The 16,908-nt window shown below is 41.3% G+C and overlaps 1 protein-coding gene across 1 annotated transcript in view; it reads left to right on the forward strand.

Annotated features, from left to right (window-relative positions):
* LOC125525434 (MADS-box transcription factor 51-like) overlaps positions 1–4,853 on the forward strand; it is a 42,055-nt gene extending 37,202 nt beyond the window's left edge. Inside the window, exons 3-6 of the mRNA XM_048690446.1 lie at positions 3,132–3,193; positions 3,285–3,372; positions 3,514–3,555; positions 4,454–4,853. Of these exons, the coding sequence (XP_048546403.1) occupies positions 3,132–3,193; positions 3,285–3,372; positions 3,514–3,555; positions 4,454–4,522 (261 nt within the window). The 3' untranslated portion in view covers positions 4,523–4,853. The remainder of the gene's footprint in view (positions 1–3,131; positions 3,194–3,284; positions 3,373–3,513; positions 3,556–4,453) is intronic.
* Positions 4,854–16,908: the final 12,055 nt, after the last annotated feature.

Here is a 16,908-nt window from a genome sequence, read left to right on the forward strand (position 1 = left end):
TCCAGCTTCTCAAACGTCAGGATTTGTAACGTGTTGGCCCAAGTGAATTTTCTACCAGAAAGCTCTGTCTCTCTAAGATCCAAGCTTTCAATGATTGTATTGAACATAAACGACCATTTGCCGTCAAATTTATCATTGTTTTTTTCCTCCCGACGTCGAATAATGTTAAAATCGCCCCAACCAGAATTGGGAGGTTCTCGCTACCGCAAATACAGACTAGATCCGCCAAAATGTCTGGTTTGAGTTCAGGCTGTGCGGCGCCATATACTGCCACCAAAGCCCAATTAAACCCATCGGCCTTCAATCTGACCCGAAACTTAACCGCAAAATCACCCATAACCACATTCCGGACTTTCAACGTATCGCATTTAACCCCAAGTAAAATCCCACCGGATCTTCCTGTTGGAGGTAAGCAATGCCAATCAAAATCAACACCTCCCGATAATGTACTAAGAAACCGGGGAGTAAAATTGTCCGTTCCGGTTTCGGAGAGGGCGATAAAATCCAACTTGTGCTCTAAGATGCATCCGCTAGAAACCTTCTCTTAGCCAAGTCCTTAAGACCTCTGCTATTCCAAAAGGTTCCTTTCATATTTCATCATGAAATTTTTTAGTGGTCCGGGCCCTAGCACTTCTACGCACAACCGAAGCCGGATAAATCTTACGTTTCCACTTGCGTTTAGGCTTGTTTTGGTCCTCTACTCGGTCCTCACAACCGAGCTCATTGGACCTAACCACCGGAGCATCTGCAAGAATGGAAACTCTTGGGGAAATAGGGCACTCATCCGCCTTCGTTTCAGGAAGTGAGGGTGCAAGATCCGCACAAAAACAATCAAGTACCCTAACTCCCAACGCATCTATATCCGAATCGTTCATAGGTTTGACCACCGCTAAGTTTCGAATCATTTCTAGAGCGCGCTCCGCTTCAAGATCCAGGATATCATTAACGGATTTAGAAATTTCACTATCATTACTACCTAGTGAAACTCCCAACTGATTTGCATTATGTATAATCTCATCATTAGAAAAATGCAAAAATAGAATTGGAGGTATTGACTGACATACCAGCAGTGACTTCAATGTCATGAAGCTTGGCCGCCCGCATGGTGCACCTTAGCTGCATATCATCAACATCCGGCTGATCCTGGAGGCGGCAACTCATCCAACGACCTTCGGGCACAGGATCCGGAATCCCTCCGAAAGCGATGATCTCATCCCGCGTGGCCCCGTTCGGGGTAGGGCCTCCTGCCCGACCCCCAACAGGGCTCAACAGAGTTGAAGCCACCGGGGCGCTGCCAGGTGACGTCGCCCGAACCGGTGCAGCTCCTTCAGCCACCATCGTCTCGGGGCCCAGCGCGCCCAGCGGCGTCAGCCTGGGTCCGAAGACAGGGGATGTGGCAGAAGCCGCCCCCTCCAGCGGCGCCAAGGGAGAGGTAGGGGCGGAGGCCACCTGCCCATGCCCCCCTCCCGACCCGGCATCACCACTGGCACGCGGTACGACCGCAGCTGTGCAAGGCGTCACCGGGTGCCTCGTCTGTTGCGAAATGAATCCAGAGGAACTCTGAGACCATGCCGAAGAGGTCATGGATTACCATATCCGTCGAAGCTGATGACGAGGAGGATGAACACCCTTTCAGGAGGTAGGACGGTAATTAACAAGATTGCAAAAGAGAGGAAGAAGCATGGAGGCGTCGACGCCTACAAAGAGGAGCTTGATGCTATGATTGAGAGCAAGAAAGCATTGGCAGCCAAACGCAAAGAAAGGACGACAAAGTGGAACGAGCTCAAGTGCTTGGAGGACGAGAAGTGGAGGCCCTAGTTGGTGGCCGAAGAGAGGAAGGTGAAGGAGGAGGAGTGTAGGATTGCACTCAAGGAGGAAAGGCTTGCAAAAGATAAGAAGGCCGAAGAGAGGGTTATCATGTTCATGGACCCTAACGCGATGGATGCCACGGCAAGGAAGTATTGGGAACTCACTCGTTTAAAGATCATAGCCCAATCGGAGGCCTCTCGTGGGGGTGATGGTGGTGGCCATGGGGGTGATGGTGGTGTCTATGGAGGTGATGATGGTGGTGGCCGTGGGGGTGCTGATGTTTTCTTTGGAGATGATGAGCACGAAAGTGCTTTGAACGTTCAGCCGAAACATGCCTTTGGTAGGGCTGAATCCACGACATAAGACATGCAATGTTGTGGTGATTTTGGATCAAACTTGATCGATGTGGTGCCTTTTGGATGAACTTTGTGCATGTTTTAATTTGAATTTCTCGATGATATGAACTATATGCATGTTTATATGGTCGATTTGTTGTGTACGTTGAATTTGAATCTTTCGAATGCTTGATGAATTATTGTGCAATTCTTTGAAATGTATGTGATAAAGGCTGGAAGAATTTGTCAATTTTTTTAGAGAGTTAAATATAGGGGTTCAGCTAGGTTCCGCAACCTTTGGCGGAGCAAATTCTGAAGGAGTTAAGTATACGGAGGCATATAAGGAGTTAAGATATAAGGAATCAGCTAGAGATGCTCTTAGTGGTAAAAACACTGTTTTGTTTAGGGCCCAAATGATACTATTCTAATTCTAAGGAATGATTTTCAGACCAAAAACAGCCTCTCCCAATCATTCTCCAATAGTTAAGTTGTTGCTTGGTAGCAGATGATCATCTTCCAAAGTGAAACTAGACCCAGGTGTAAAGAAAGAAGCAGTCAATACAGATATTTGACAAGGAAGACGTCACATAAAAGTTTCTCTTTTAAGCCAAGTATCGTCTCAAGAGAATGGGCTTCCTGTTTTAATCCTAGATCCTGTTTCTAGCTTCAATTAAGCACTTGACAAAGGAAACACGACTGTAGAAATAAAAAGTGTATGATGGAGATGACATTTATCAGCGATTGAAAGCAATCTCGAAGTAAACAGCTTGCGTTCAAATTTTCGGGTTTGAATTCAATCTTTGATAGGTCCATTTTGTTGGCTAATTAGGTATATAACCAGCTGCGGTAGAGAATTAATGCTGGTAAAGTTGGTAAGCACGCATCGGAGATTTAATTCCAACCTCATACCTGTACTGTTGTAGTGGATTTGTTCATGCTTGGTTTCTGTAGCAAGTTACTAACCGGTTCTTTCGATTCTTTGGACAGCTTGATCTGAACGAGCAGTCAGTTCCAGAGTCAGTATCTGAACTAAATAGCTTCGCTCAAATGTAATTACTCATCCATCACACCTCCATACACTGATCGAGCTGTGCCTAAGATTATATATTTGGCATTACACACACTGCTGTCTAATTTCAGGGCCCTGGAACTAGATGTTAAAGAGATGAGCATGGCTGAGCTAACCCGCTTCGAGGAAATTGTTAGAGAAGCATTGGCAGCTGTTAAGGTCAGCTAGTTTTTTTATCTCCACAACATTGTAGCGTACATTTGAAGTTCACCTGCATAACGATTTCATTTGCAATGTTAATGAATGTGCATGTATATATACAAAAATGTTTGAGAGCTGCTTTTTTTTGTGTGTGTGCAGAGCATCCGTATTATGAAGGTGGCTGAGCTCACCCAAACTGAGGTTACTTCGAGAACGCTGAAGCTCCAGTATTTTCTCTAATGCAACTAAAGTTTCAGTATTGATGGATGAACATAGTAAACATAGAGTTTTTTTACGGTACATCATATACTACCTCCGGAACCGAGGAGTATTGAATCATCTCAGCCGTTAATTAGCGGGGTAGTTTTGTCAAAAAAATATTATTCCGTAATTTGTAAAATCTCTCATGGTGACCATCCTCGTCTGACCTCGTGGTTGCCATCGCCGGTCATCAACGGTGCATGTCCAACAATCGATCAGAGCCGCGACCTTCATGTGGGAGCTCTAAGTCTGTGATCGGGCATCAAATCAATCAGAAGGCCATGGAGCCGCCCCTACGGCGTCCTGGTCAGCAGCACCGTCGTTGCTGCAGATCCCTCTCGGAGGTTCGGCCGCTGCTTGTGCGTGCGTCGGCCGCGGCTGCTGGCTTGATCGCCGGAAAACAATCGCCTGCTCACATACGTACTAGTACTGCCAATCAATGTATTGTACATGGTGATTTCCTCGGCCAAAAAGACCTTCGGCATGGATCCATATGTACAATCGCCTGTGTTGCATCTCATGTCCGCCGGAAAATATTCGGCCGAACCGGTCGCTGCAGTCTCGTCAGGCAGGAGACAAAACACACGGATTTCTCAAAACATGTAGAGTTTTGGTATCTATTTTGTAAGTCTTCCAATTTTACCCCTTGAACAAAATAGACTACTGATTTTTCCTAGTAGTATTGGTGGATCTAGTCCATTGAATCACTGGAAATGGACGGGTTACATTATTTTGATGTGCCGTAAAAGGTCTCACAAACATATCAATTGTTCATTCACAGTTAGTCTTCATGCATTGGTTAAGTTACTTTATATTCTTGTTGTTCTTCTGTTCATAGGCGAGATTAAGGAGAGATCCACAGAAGAAAGGGGACAACTGGTCGGGCCAAGAGTCGGGAAAAGAGTGAGGCTGTGAGAACGTTCTGGAAGGGGAGGGTATATATACGTAGGCACAGTCTACATCTGCATCCAGACGTTCAGAACCTGCAGCCAATGTTCATGCTTGCAATAGCCGACTCGGTTTATTGCCTAAGGTTAGAATGACCTCCTCAGGAAAGAAGAAGCGGGAGCTCTGCTAGTCTGCTATATATCGCCTAAGAACACTGAGCTCAAGTATCTTGTATCAAATTCAAATATGCCGTTCTTACGATACAGCCGGGGCTCTGCTATTTATTGCCATAAGTGCAATTCAAGAATTACCATGTATTGTTCTATTGTATCGAACATTTGTTTTTGTTCCGTCCATGTACATGCCTGTACTTGCATTCGTTTGCATGAGCTCGAGTTCATATGGTGTAAATCCTGGCAAAATATTAGTAAGAAGAAATGAATTATCCGACGAAAAGTTTGGTGACCGCTATATCTTGCTTAAGTCAACATGGAAGAGGTGCCCCTATATCTTGCATTCAGCGAATCTCACTTCCGACTCGCTGAAGGGGGTGAGCGAGGTGGGCTAGCCCACGAGCGCGGGAGGCCACCGCCTGTTTTCTGTTTTTTTGTATGTTTTTTGTTTTTTCTTAAATTTTGTAATTTTGTTTATACTATACAATTTTCTTGCCTATGCTATAAAATATTATATATATAACAATATTTTACAAAAAACATTTAAAAAATGTTGATCAAGCATTTGAAAAATGTTAATCAAGCATTACAAAAATTTTGAAAAATATAAATCAAGCATTTAGAAAATTTTGAACAAATATGAGAAAAATGTTAAACAAGTATTTGAAAAAAAATATAAATCAAGCATTCGGAAAATTTTGAACAAATATTTGAAAAATGGTAAACAAGCATTTGGAAAATCATGAACAAGTGTTTGAAAAAAAAAGCATTCGGAAAATGTTGAACAAGTATTTGAAAAATGTTAATGAAGCATTTGAAAAATGTTGAATGTGCATAGAAAATGTTGATAATGTATTAAAAATTAAAATTATTTTTTTGCGGGTGAAAAATGATAAAAGTATTTAATCATGTATATAAAACTGTTAATCAAGACTTTGAAAAAATGTTGAACAAGATTTTGAATTGTTAAATAAGCATTTAGGAAATGTCGAAAATGTGTATAGAAATAATGTTGATGATGTATTAAAAAATGCTGAATTTTTTTGATCGTCTATATAAAAATGTGAATCAAGCATTTGAAAAAAAACATTGAACTAGTGTTTGAATAATGTTAATCAAGTGTTTGAAAAATGTTGAATGTGTAGAAATGTTGACATGTATTCAAAACATGCTAAATATTTTTAGTTGAAAACTCTTAATCAAGCATTTGGAAAAAGGTTTAAAAGTGTGCATAGGAAAAACGTCGACCAAGTATTCAAATAATGTTAGTCTTGTATTTGAAAAATGTTAATCAAGCATTTGAAAAATGTTAAAAATATGTATTAAGAAAATTAGATCATGTATTAAAACATGTTAAATTTGTGTAGAAAATGTTAAATGTGTATTAGAAAAATGTTGTTGACATATACAAAAAATACAGACTGAAAAACAAAAGGAAGCCAAAAAAATGAAAACCCAAAAAGAAACAAAATAAATCAAAGAAAAAATGAAAAAAATGAAGAAACGAATGCAAAAAGGAATGAGAAAAAATCAGTAAAAAACAGCTTGTTCCACCTAAAGTAGGCCGCACCCTCGGTGCCCCCATTTATTCCGCCTAAAATAGCTAATCACGAAACGAGCGGCGAGCCGAGTGGCTTGGATAGATCCCTCGGTGCCCCCATTTATTCCTAATTTTTTAGTATGTGCACAATATATGGGCCTGCCTGATACTGTTCTCAGTCGACGGAAAGAACCTTCGGTTTTGCTTAATGCGAGACATAGCTCTCGTGACATGGAAGTAGCTCTGGCACGAAAGAATCCCCTCTCCCTCCGTTTCTGTTTGGCCCGTTTTCTATGAGTTGTTCGTTGGTTTTAGTCTGGTTTTCCTCTGTTTTCCCTTTTTTGTTGTTTCATGATTTTCTTGGGTTTTGTGCTTTCTTTGTTGTTCGTTGGTCTTATTCGCTCTTTTCTCAGGTTTCATTGATTTTTTTCTTTTCTACATTTTCTTTGTTTTCTTATGTTTTCTTTGTTTCTTTCTCCATTTTCAATGTTTTTTTGTTTGTTTACTATTTTCCTTCATTTTTTTCTTTTTTGGTTTTCATTTATTTCTTCCTCGGTTTTCACCACGTTCATTCTTCTGCACTGATTTTCTTGGTCTTCATTGTTTTTCTATTTTGTTGTTTTTTTCTCTTTTTGTATAGAACATTAAATTTTTTATACCCGTTTAACAATTTTTTAATATATGAAAAAAATCATATACATCTGAAATTTTTTTCCCATACACACTTGAATATGTTTTCAAATACATGGTTAACATTTTTTGAAACGTATATTTTGATGTCAACTTTTTACATACATATTCAACATTTTTTGTATATATCATGATTTTTTACATACGTATTTAAAGTTTTCCAACTACATGATCAACATTTTTTAAAATTTTATATTTTTCTGTTTCTACCTATTTTCATACACATTGTACATTTTTTATCCATCAGGGCCATTTTATATATACATGTTTAACATTTTCTAATTATATAAATATAATTTTTTAAAGTTATATTTTTCTGCCTACTTTTTCCATAAACATTGTACACCTGCTTTATACATCAATAACATTTTTTATAGGAATATTTACATTTGTGCCCCATAACTCGAACCCACTTTTTAGATTTGCCCCTAATTTCAAAGCACGTTCAAGTTTGCCCCTTACCATTAATTGCACTTATGAGAATGCCCCTTCATGCCATTACCGTCTAGTCAAAGGGCCTTGAACATTTTCTAGGCGTTTGGTGGACATTTTTGCCCATGGAAAAAAAGAAAACAGAAATTGAAAAAGAGAGGAGAGAGGGCGCGCTTACCTTTTGGCCCAGGACGGCCCAACTAGCCTAGCCCGTTGGCTGGTCATCTCCTTCCTCTGCCGAGGCCGAGGGCATGTTACCCGCGTGCTCACCCAAGCCGCCATTCCCGTGGCGAACATCGCTGAGAAGCCCAACCACCATGTCTCTGAGCCCCGCCATCAAGCTAAGAATCACCACACCAACGATAGTGACCCCGGGTGCCCTGCAACTCCGCAACCGAAGCCATCTCCGCCGCATTTGCCAGCCAGTTGTCGTCTTCGATTCGCCGTCGTCCGAGACACCCCCCCACCCCCCCCACCGCTGCGCGCGCTCTCCCATACGCTGTCACAGGATCCATTCACCAGCTTCGCGGTTCTTCCAAAAACCTCATCGCGATGAGCTCCACTTCGTCTAGCCCCTCCCACGAGCTGCCTCGCTCCAGCGGTGCACAAACGAGGTCCAGCCGCTACGGCCCTTGCCAGCCCCTTCTTCCACTCTGGAATACTCACGGTGATCCCCTGATTCCGGTGCACCTCTATCCCCTCTTCCCCGTGCCTTCTAGCCCCTCTACTACCAAGCTTCAAACGGCGCTGCCGCTGGTCTCGGCCATAGCCGACACTCCAGCCATCCCCGCTTGCCCTGCCACTTCCATTCGACGGGAGCGAGCCCACACACTTGTAGGACAAAATTACCCACCATTTTGGTCGCCGGACAGAGCTCCATGCCCTCTGTCGTGGCTCGCCAGCGGCTTAACGCCGGTGGTTTGATTAGGATAGTGAGCTTCCTATGACATGTGGGTCCCATTAATTAGTTTAGCCCTAATCTGTAACGCCCCGGACACACCCGCCGGTGGTCGTTACTCCTGGCAGGATCTAGACTGGCCTCACAGATCAATACTAGTCTTTTCTGTGCACTTTGTCCTCACTCGTGTGCACCCGGGAGCAACTTCCCGGTCGGTCACCCATCCTGACACTACTCCAAGCTAAGCACGCTTAACTTTGGAGTTCTGTCCGAATGGGCTCCCGGAAAAGAAGGAATTCCTTATTGATATGAGTAGTCTATCATCCCTAATAAGCCAGGCCATCACATACACCCCCACTCAGAGGAACCGACGTCCTCGTCGGCCACAGGAACGTTCCCTCTTGGCACATACGTCTGTGCATCCAGTCCAGTACATGTACCATGTAGTCTATCATGCCTAATAAGCCAGGCCATCACATACACCCCCACTCAGAGGAATCGACGTCCTCGTCGGGCCACAGGAACGTTCCCTCTTGGCACATACGTCTGTGCATCCAGTCCAGTACATGTACCATGCCGTGTGCCACGACGGGTCACAAATGTCATGAACAACATGACCGCGCACCTGTCCACAAACATCCGTGTAATCGCGAGGGTTGGCTCTGTTACCAACTTGTAACGCCCCGGACACACCTACCGGTGGTCGTTACTCTTGGCGGGATCTAGACTGGCCTCACAGATCAATACTAGTCTTTTCTGTGCACTTCGTCCTCACTCGTGCGTACCCGGGAGCAACTTCCCGGCCGGTCACCCATCCTGACACTACTCCAAGCTAAGCACGCTTAACTTTGCCCTAATCCTACCTAGTATTAACAATATGCTTATTAATAAGACTAATCCGTGGGCCCTAACAGTTAACAAAACTGCTAAGTCATTTTAGAAAAATAACTAGACACTTACATGTGGGGTCCATAGGTAAGTGAGAGAGAGTTTTTTTGCTTTTATTCTTTAGTGGGCCCACATGTAAGTGAGAGGGTAGATAGGTTTTTTATTTTTGTTCAGTGGGTCCCACTTGTAAGTGACACATGAAGAGAGGGGCAAAATTGTCCAGCAAACGCCTAGAAAATGGTCAAAGCCCTTTGACTTGACGGTAATGGCACAAAAGGGCATTCTTATAAATGCAACTAACGGCAAAGGAGCAAATTTGAGCATGCTTCGAAATTAGGGGCAAATCTGAGTAGTGGGTTCGTGTTGGGGCAGAAATTTGAGCATGCTTGTTTGGATAGTGATATTTGGCATGTGTTCATCAAAAACTTGTTTTTATAAGATTTTTAGTAATATTAGCTTTGCTAGTCTTTCTATTAGTTAGTAGAATCAGGTTTGGTGTCAAAAAGGCTAAAGCTGGCCTCTCTATTTTCTTGTTTTTTGTGGGTCTTATTCGCTCTTTTGTGGAGTTTCATTGGTTTTTTCTTTTCTTTCCTTTTTCTTTGTTTTTCTTAGGCTTTCTTTGTTTCTTTCTCCATTTTCAATGGTTTTTTTGTTTGTTTACTATTTTCCTTTAGTTTTCTTTATTTCTTTATTTTTTTCTCTGTTTCACTATGTTCATTCTTCTGCACTGCTTCCATTGGTTTTCATTGTTTCTTTCTCCTTTCGTATAGAACATGAATATTTTTTATACATGTTTAACATTTTTCCAAATGTATGAAACATTTTTCATATACATCTGAAACATTTTTTCCTGTACACGCTTGAATATGTTTTCAAACACATGGTTAACATTTTCTGAAACATATATTTTGATGTCAACTTTTTACATACATATTCAACATTTTTTATATATATTAGGAATATTTTTACATACATATTTATAGTTTTCCAAATACATGATCAACATTTTTGAAAATTTATATTTTCTGTCTCTACCTATTTTCATACACATTGTACATTTTTATCCATCAGGGCCATTTTATATATACATGTTTAACATTTTCCAATTATATAATTATATTTTTTTAATTTATATTTTTCTGCCTACTCTTTCCATAAAGATCATACAGTTTCTTTATACACCACTAATCTTTTTTTTTTCTCGAATACACATAAGCATGCGTATCATATATTAAAGAAGGAGCGGTAGAGAAGACGGATGCACCGCCTTTCAACCATTTCCACGCCAATCACAAAGATTAGCATCCACATCCACCCAACACACCCACCTCGCTTACTATGATACATGATATACCTTGGTCAACCTCATGCCAAAGGCAATGAGGCAAGCCACATAGCAACCAGGCCACGTCACAACCGACGCCGGAGACCTCTACAACAAGGCCAAGACTCGAGGACAACGCAGACCAACGCACCCACCCAATGCGCCAAGAAGAAGTCGGCAAGTGGACGACAGGACCTGGGCAGACCTAAAGACGACGTCCTCGAGAGGGTTCCTGCGATTGTGTACATTGCACCATGGAGGCCCACGCCTATAGTAGCAGCCAACACCGACTTAAGTCGTGCAACCGGTACCCCTCGAGCTACAAGACTACGCTCCCAAGGAGGGAACGAGGGCATGCCGTTGCCGTCGCCTGGTCCAGAGCCCGGACCAAGAGTTTCCCCTGAGCACAAGGAAGGGAGTCGGATCGGGGCGAAATAAACGACTTCAGGGAGGGGGCAACGTCCACGAACGTTGCCGTTGCTAGCCTCGGCATGCAAATCAGGGATTTCTCCCAGCCCAAGGTCACAACACCTAAACCGGAGCTGCTCAAGGAGGCCAACCACTACAATGGGAGGCATCGCATCGCCACATAGTAGCCACCACCATGCCGCCACCTCGCACATGAGCCTCCACGTCAAAGGTCAGCCCTCCACCTCCACATCCACGGTGCCACGAGCCTTACTGACGGGAAGGGCACCACCAATCTCTGCCATCCTCCGCCACCCGGAGCCGCGCATCCACCCACCACCATCCACCTTCTTCTCAGAGCGGCAGCCACCTCTGACCTCTAGCCGCGTCCACGGCGAGCCCAACTACTTCTTGAGCTTCCGTTGGTTTTTCCCTTGAAGAGGAAAGGGTGATGCAGCAAAGTAGAGATAAGTATTTCCCTCGGTTAGAGAACCAAGGTATCAATCCAGTAGGAGACAACGCACAAATCACCAATACCTGCACAAACAATCAAACAACTTGCACCCAACGCGATAAAGGGGTTGTCAATCCCTTCACGGTCACTTGCAAAAGTGAGATATGATAGAGATAGATAAAACTAAACAAACTATAAAATAAATATTTTTGGGTTTTTTGGTTTATAGATCAGAAAGTAGGGGATTGCAAAATAGTAGATCGAAAACTTATATGATGGAAAATAGACCCCGGGGCCATAGGTTTCACTAGAGGCTTCTCTCAAGATAGCAAATAATACAGTGAGTGAGCAAATTAATGTCGAGCAATTGATAGAAAAGCGCAAAGTTATGACGATATCTAAGGCAATGGTTATGAAATATAGGCATCACATCCGTGTCAAGTAGACCGACTCCTACCTGCATCTACTACTATTACTCCACACATCGACTGACTCATGCCTGCATCTAGAGTATTAAGTTCATGAAGAACAGAGTAACGCATTAAGTAAGATGCCATGATGTAGAGGAATAATCTCAAGCAATATGATGTAAACCCCATCTTTTTATCCTCGATGGCAACAATACAATATGTGCCTTGCTGCCCCTACTGTCACCGGTAAAGGACACCGCAAGATTGAACCCAAAGCCAAGCACTTCTCCCATTGCAAGAAAAACCAATCTAGTTGGCTAAACCAAACCGATAGTTCGAAGAGAATTACAAAGATATCAAATCATGCATAAAAGAATTCAGAGAAGATTCAAATAATATTCATAGATAAGCTGATCATAAATCCACAATTCATCGGATCTCGACAAACACACCACAAAAGAAGATTACATCGGATAGATCTCCAAGAACATCGAGGAGAACATGGTATTGAGAATCAAAGAGAGAGAGAAGAAGCCATCTAGTTACTAGTTATGGACTCATAGGTCTGAGGTAAATTACTCATGCTTCATCGGAAGGGCAATAGAGTTGATGTAGAAGCCCTCTGTGGTCGAATCCCCCTCCGTTAGGATGTCGGAAAAGGCCCCAAGATGAGATCTCACGGGAACAGAAGGTTCCGGCGGTGGAAAAGTGTTTCCATGGATGCTTCTAGTGATTTGGAAATATATGTGAATATATAGGAGGAAGATCTAGGTCAGGGGGTCACCGAGGGGCCCACAAGGTAGGGGGCGCGCCCTACCCCCCTATGCGCGCCATCCACCCTTGTGGCCGCCCCGTGGATCTTCTGACTTGCACTCCAAGTCTCCTGGGTGTCTTCTGGTCCAAGAAAAATCATCACGAAGGTTTTATTCCGTAGGGTATTCCTTTTCTGCTAAGCTAAAAAACAAGGAAAAAATAGAAACTGGCACTGGGCTCTAGGTTAATAAGTTAGTCCAAAAAGTAATATAAAATAGCATATTAATGCATATAAAGCATCCAAAACAGATAATATAATAGCACAGAACAATAAAAAATTATAGATACATTGGAGACGAATCTAGCATCCCCAAGCTTAATTCCTGCTCGTCCTCGAGTAGGTAAATGATAAAAATAGAATTTTTGGAATGCTACCTAACATATTTATCCATGTAAATTTTATTTATTGTGGCATGAATGTTTAGATCCATAAGATTCAAAACAAAAGTTTAATATTGACATAAAAACAATAATACTTCAAGCATACTAACAAGGCAATTATGTCTTCTCACAATAACATGGCCAAAGAAAGCTTATCCCTACGAAATCATATAGTCTGGCTATGCTCCATCTTCATGACACAAAATATTCGAATCATGCACAACCCCGATGACAAGCCAAGCAATTGTTTCATACTTTTGATGTTCTTAGACTTTTTCAACTTTCACGCAATACATGAGCGTGAGCCATGGACATAGCACTGTAGGTGGAATAGAATATGGTGGTTGTGGAGAAGACAAAAATAAGGAGATAGTCTCACATCAATTAGGCATATCAACGGGCTATGGAGATGCCCATCAATAGATATCAATGTGAGTGAGTAGGGGTTGTCATGCAACAGATGCACTAGAGCTATAAGTTTATGAAAGCTCAAAAAGAAAGTAAGTGGGTGCGCATCCAACTCGCTTGCTCACAAAGACCTAGGGCAATTTGAGGAAGCCCATCATTGGAATATACAAGCCAAGTTCTATAATAAAAAATTCCCACTAGTATATGAAAGGGACAACATAGGAGACTCTCTATCATGAAGATCATGGTGCTACTTTGAAGCACAAGTGTGGTAAAATGATAGTAACATTGCCCCTTCTCTCTTTTCTCTCACTTTTTTTATCTTTTTAATGGGCTTCTTTTGGCCTCTTTTATTTTTTTTAAGTCTGGAGACTCATCCTGACTTGTGGGGGAATCATAGCTTCAATCATCCTTTCCTCATATGGGACAATGCTCTAATAATGAATATCATCACACTTTTATTTACTTACAACTCAAGAATTACAACTCTATACTTAGAACAAAATATGACTGTATATGAATGCCTCCGGCAGTGTACCGGGATGTGCAATGAATCAAGAGTGACATGTATAAATATGATGAATGGTGGCTTTGCCACAAATACGATGTCAACTACATGATCATGCAAAGCAATATGACAATGATGAAGTGTGTCATAATAAACAGAACGGTGGAAAGTTGCATGGAAATATATCTCAAAATGGCTATGGAAATGCCATAATAGGTAGGTATGGTGGCTGTTTTGAGGAAGAATATGGTGGGTGTATGGTGATGTCGCTTGAAGCTACGTTGGTATTCCCCCAAAGAGGAAGGGATGATGCAGCACAGCGGCGGTAGGTATTTCCCTCAGATATGAAACCAAGGTTATCGAACCAGTAGGAGAACCAAACAACACAACGTAAACAGCCCCTGTACACAAATAACAACCACTCGCAACCCGACGTGTTAAAGGGGTTGTGAATCCCTTTCGGGTAACGGCGCCTCAAACAGTGCGTGGACGGGAGAAAGTTGTGATAGATTGAATAAATAGACCGCAAATAAAATAAAGTGCAGCAATGTATTTTTTGTATTTTTGTATTTTTGGTTTAATAGATCTGAAAATAAAAGCAAGAGAAAAATAGATCGCAAAGGAAAATATATGAGAAAGAAGACCCGGGGGCCGTAGGTTTCACTAGTGTCTTCTCTCGAGAAAAATAGCAAACGGTGGGTAAACAAATTACTATTGGGCAATTGATAGAACCTCAAATAATTATGATGATATCCAGGCAATGATCATTACATAGGCATCACGTCCAAGATTAGTAGACCGACTCCTGCCTGCATCTACTACTATTACTCCACACATCGACCGCTATCCAGCATGCATCTAGTGTATTAAGTTCATGGAAAAACGGGGTAATGCAATAAGAATGATGACATGATGTAGACGAGATCCGTTTATCTATGGCGGTAGATATAGATCCCATATTTTTATCCTTAGTACCAAAAATACATACATGTCGTTCCCTTTCTGTCACTGGGATCAAGCACCGTAAGATTGAACCCACTACCGGGTACCTCTTCCCATTGCAAGATAAATAGATCAAGTTGGCTAAACAAATCCCAAATATCGAAGAAGAAATAGGAGGCTATAAGAGATCATGCATAAAAGAGATCAAAGAAACTCAAATACTTTCATGGATATAAAAAGATAGATCTGATCATAAACTCAAAGTTCATCGATCCCAACAAACACACCACAAAAGAGTTACATCATATGGATCTCCAAGAGACCATTGTACTGAGAATCAAGAGAGAGAGAGAGAGATGAAGCCATCTAGCTACTAACTACGGACCCGAAGGTCTACAAAGAACTACTCATGCATCATCAGAACAGCCTTGACCCATTAGGTGTCTTCTGGTCCATAAAAAATCTTCGTAAAGTTTCACTCCATTTGGACTCCGTTTGGTATTGATTTTCTATGATGTAAGAAAACATGCAAAAAACAACAACTGGCACTTGGCACTATGTCAATAGGTTAGTACCAAAAAATGGTATAAAATGACTATGAAATGATTATAAAACATCCAAGATTGATAATATAACAACATGGAACAATCAAAAATAGATACGTTGGAGACGTATCATCATCCCCAAGCTTAACTCCTACTCGTCCTCGAGTAGGTAAGTGATAAAAACAGAATTTTTGATGTGGATTGTTGTTCATCATGTCATATCATATTCTTTTCTTTATAGCATGGACATTTGGACTTTTATGTGATTCAAAGCAATAGTCTAGTTTTGACATAATAATTTAGATACTCAAGCATATCAACAAGCAACCATGTCTTTCAAAATATCAACGCTAAAATAAGTTATCCCTAGACCATCATGCTCAAACATTGATCCATTCATGAAACACACTCGAATATTAACTACACACAATACTCAAGCATGATCATATTGCCTCCTAGTTGGTGCTTTTATAAGAGAAGATGGAGACTCAAAATAAAAATTGCATAAATTAGAAGATAGGCCCTTCGCATAGGGAAGTAGGGATTGTAGAGGTGCCAGAGCTCAAAGCGAAAAATTTGAGATAAAAACATTTTGGTAGGTGTATCCATCCCACCAACGAAAACGACTTAGAGTTCCCAACACTTTCCATGCATAGATATATCATAGGCGGTTCCCAAACAGAAAATAAAGTTTATTCCTTTTTCCACCATAACTTTCACTTTCCATGGCTAACCGTATCCACGGGTGCCCTCCATACCAACAGTTTCCAAGGAATTTATTATTTGACAACATAAAGTAAATTCATTTTTTTGCATTTCGGGACTGGGCATCCCTAATACCTTTGCCTTACTCTCGTGCAATGACAAGTGAATAAACACTCATCTTGAGAATAACACATCTAGCATGGAAAATATTAGCCACCCCTCACCGCTCCGCGAGCAAAACAAACGCACACAAGAGAAGTTTATTTGAAAATTAGAGATGGCACATCCAAATTTTCTTAGAACGGCAAAAGAATACAACATATAGGTAGATATAGTGGACTCATGTGGCAAAACTGGTTTAAAAGATTTTGGATGCACAAGTAGAGGTCATACTTAGTGCAAAATGAAGGCTAGCAAAAGATTGGGAAGCGACCAACCAAGAAACGAATAATCTCATAAGCAAGCATTAAGCATAATTAACACCAAATAATACACCACAAGTAGGATATAATTTCATTGCATGATTATTGACTTTCGTGCATGCATAGGGAATCACAAACCTTAACACCAATATTCTTACTAAAGCATAATTACTCATCAAGATGACTCACATATCACATCATCATATCTCAAAACTATTACTAAGAATCAAGTTTATTTTGTCCAATGATCTTCATGACATTTTTCCTTTTTTTCCTTTATCCTTCTTGGATATCTATCACTCTGGGACTAATTTTCATGTGTTGCTTTTCATAAGCTCAAACAAATATAAGTGAAGATCATGAGCATAACAAATTTTCTTTCTCTCAAAATAATTTAAGTAAAGCAAGAGAGAATTTCTTCAAAATTTTACTAACTCTCAAATAAATCTAAGTGAAGCAAGAGA

This window comes from Triticum urartu, chromosome 7 (assembly GCF_003073215.2).
Source record: "Triticum urartu cultivar G1812 chromosome 7, Tu2.1, whole genome shotgun sequence".
Lineage (NCBI taxonomy): Eukaryota > Viridiplantae > Streptophyta > Magnoliopsida > Poales > Poaceae > Triticum > Triticum urartu.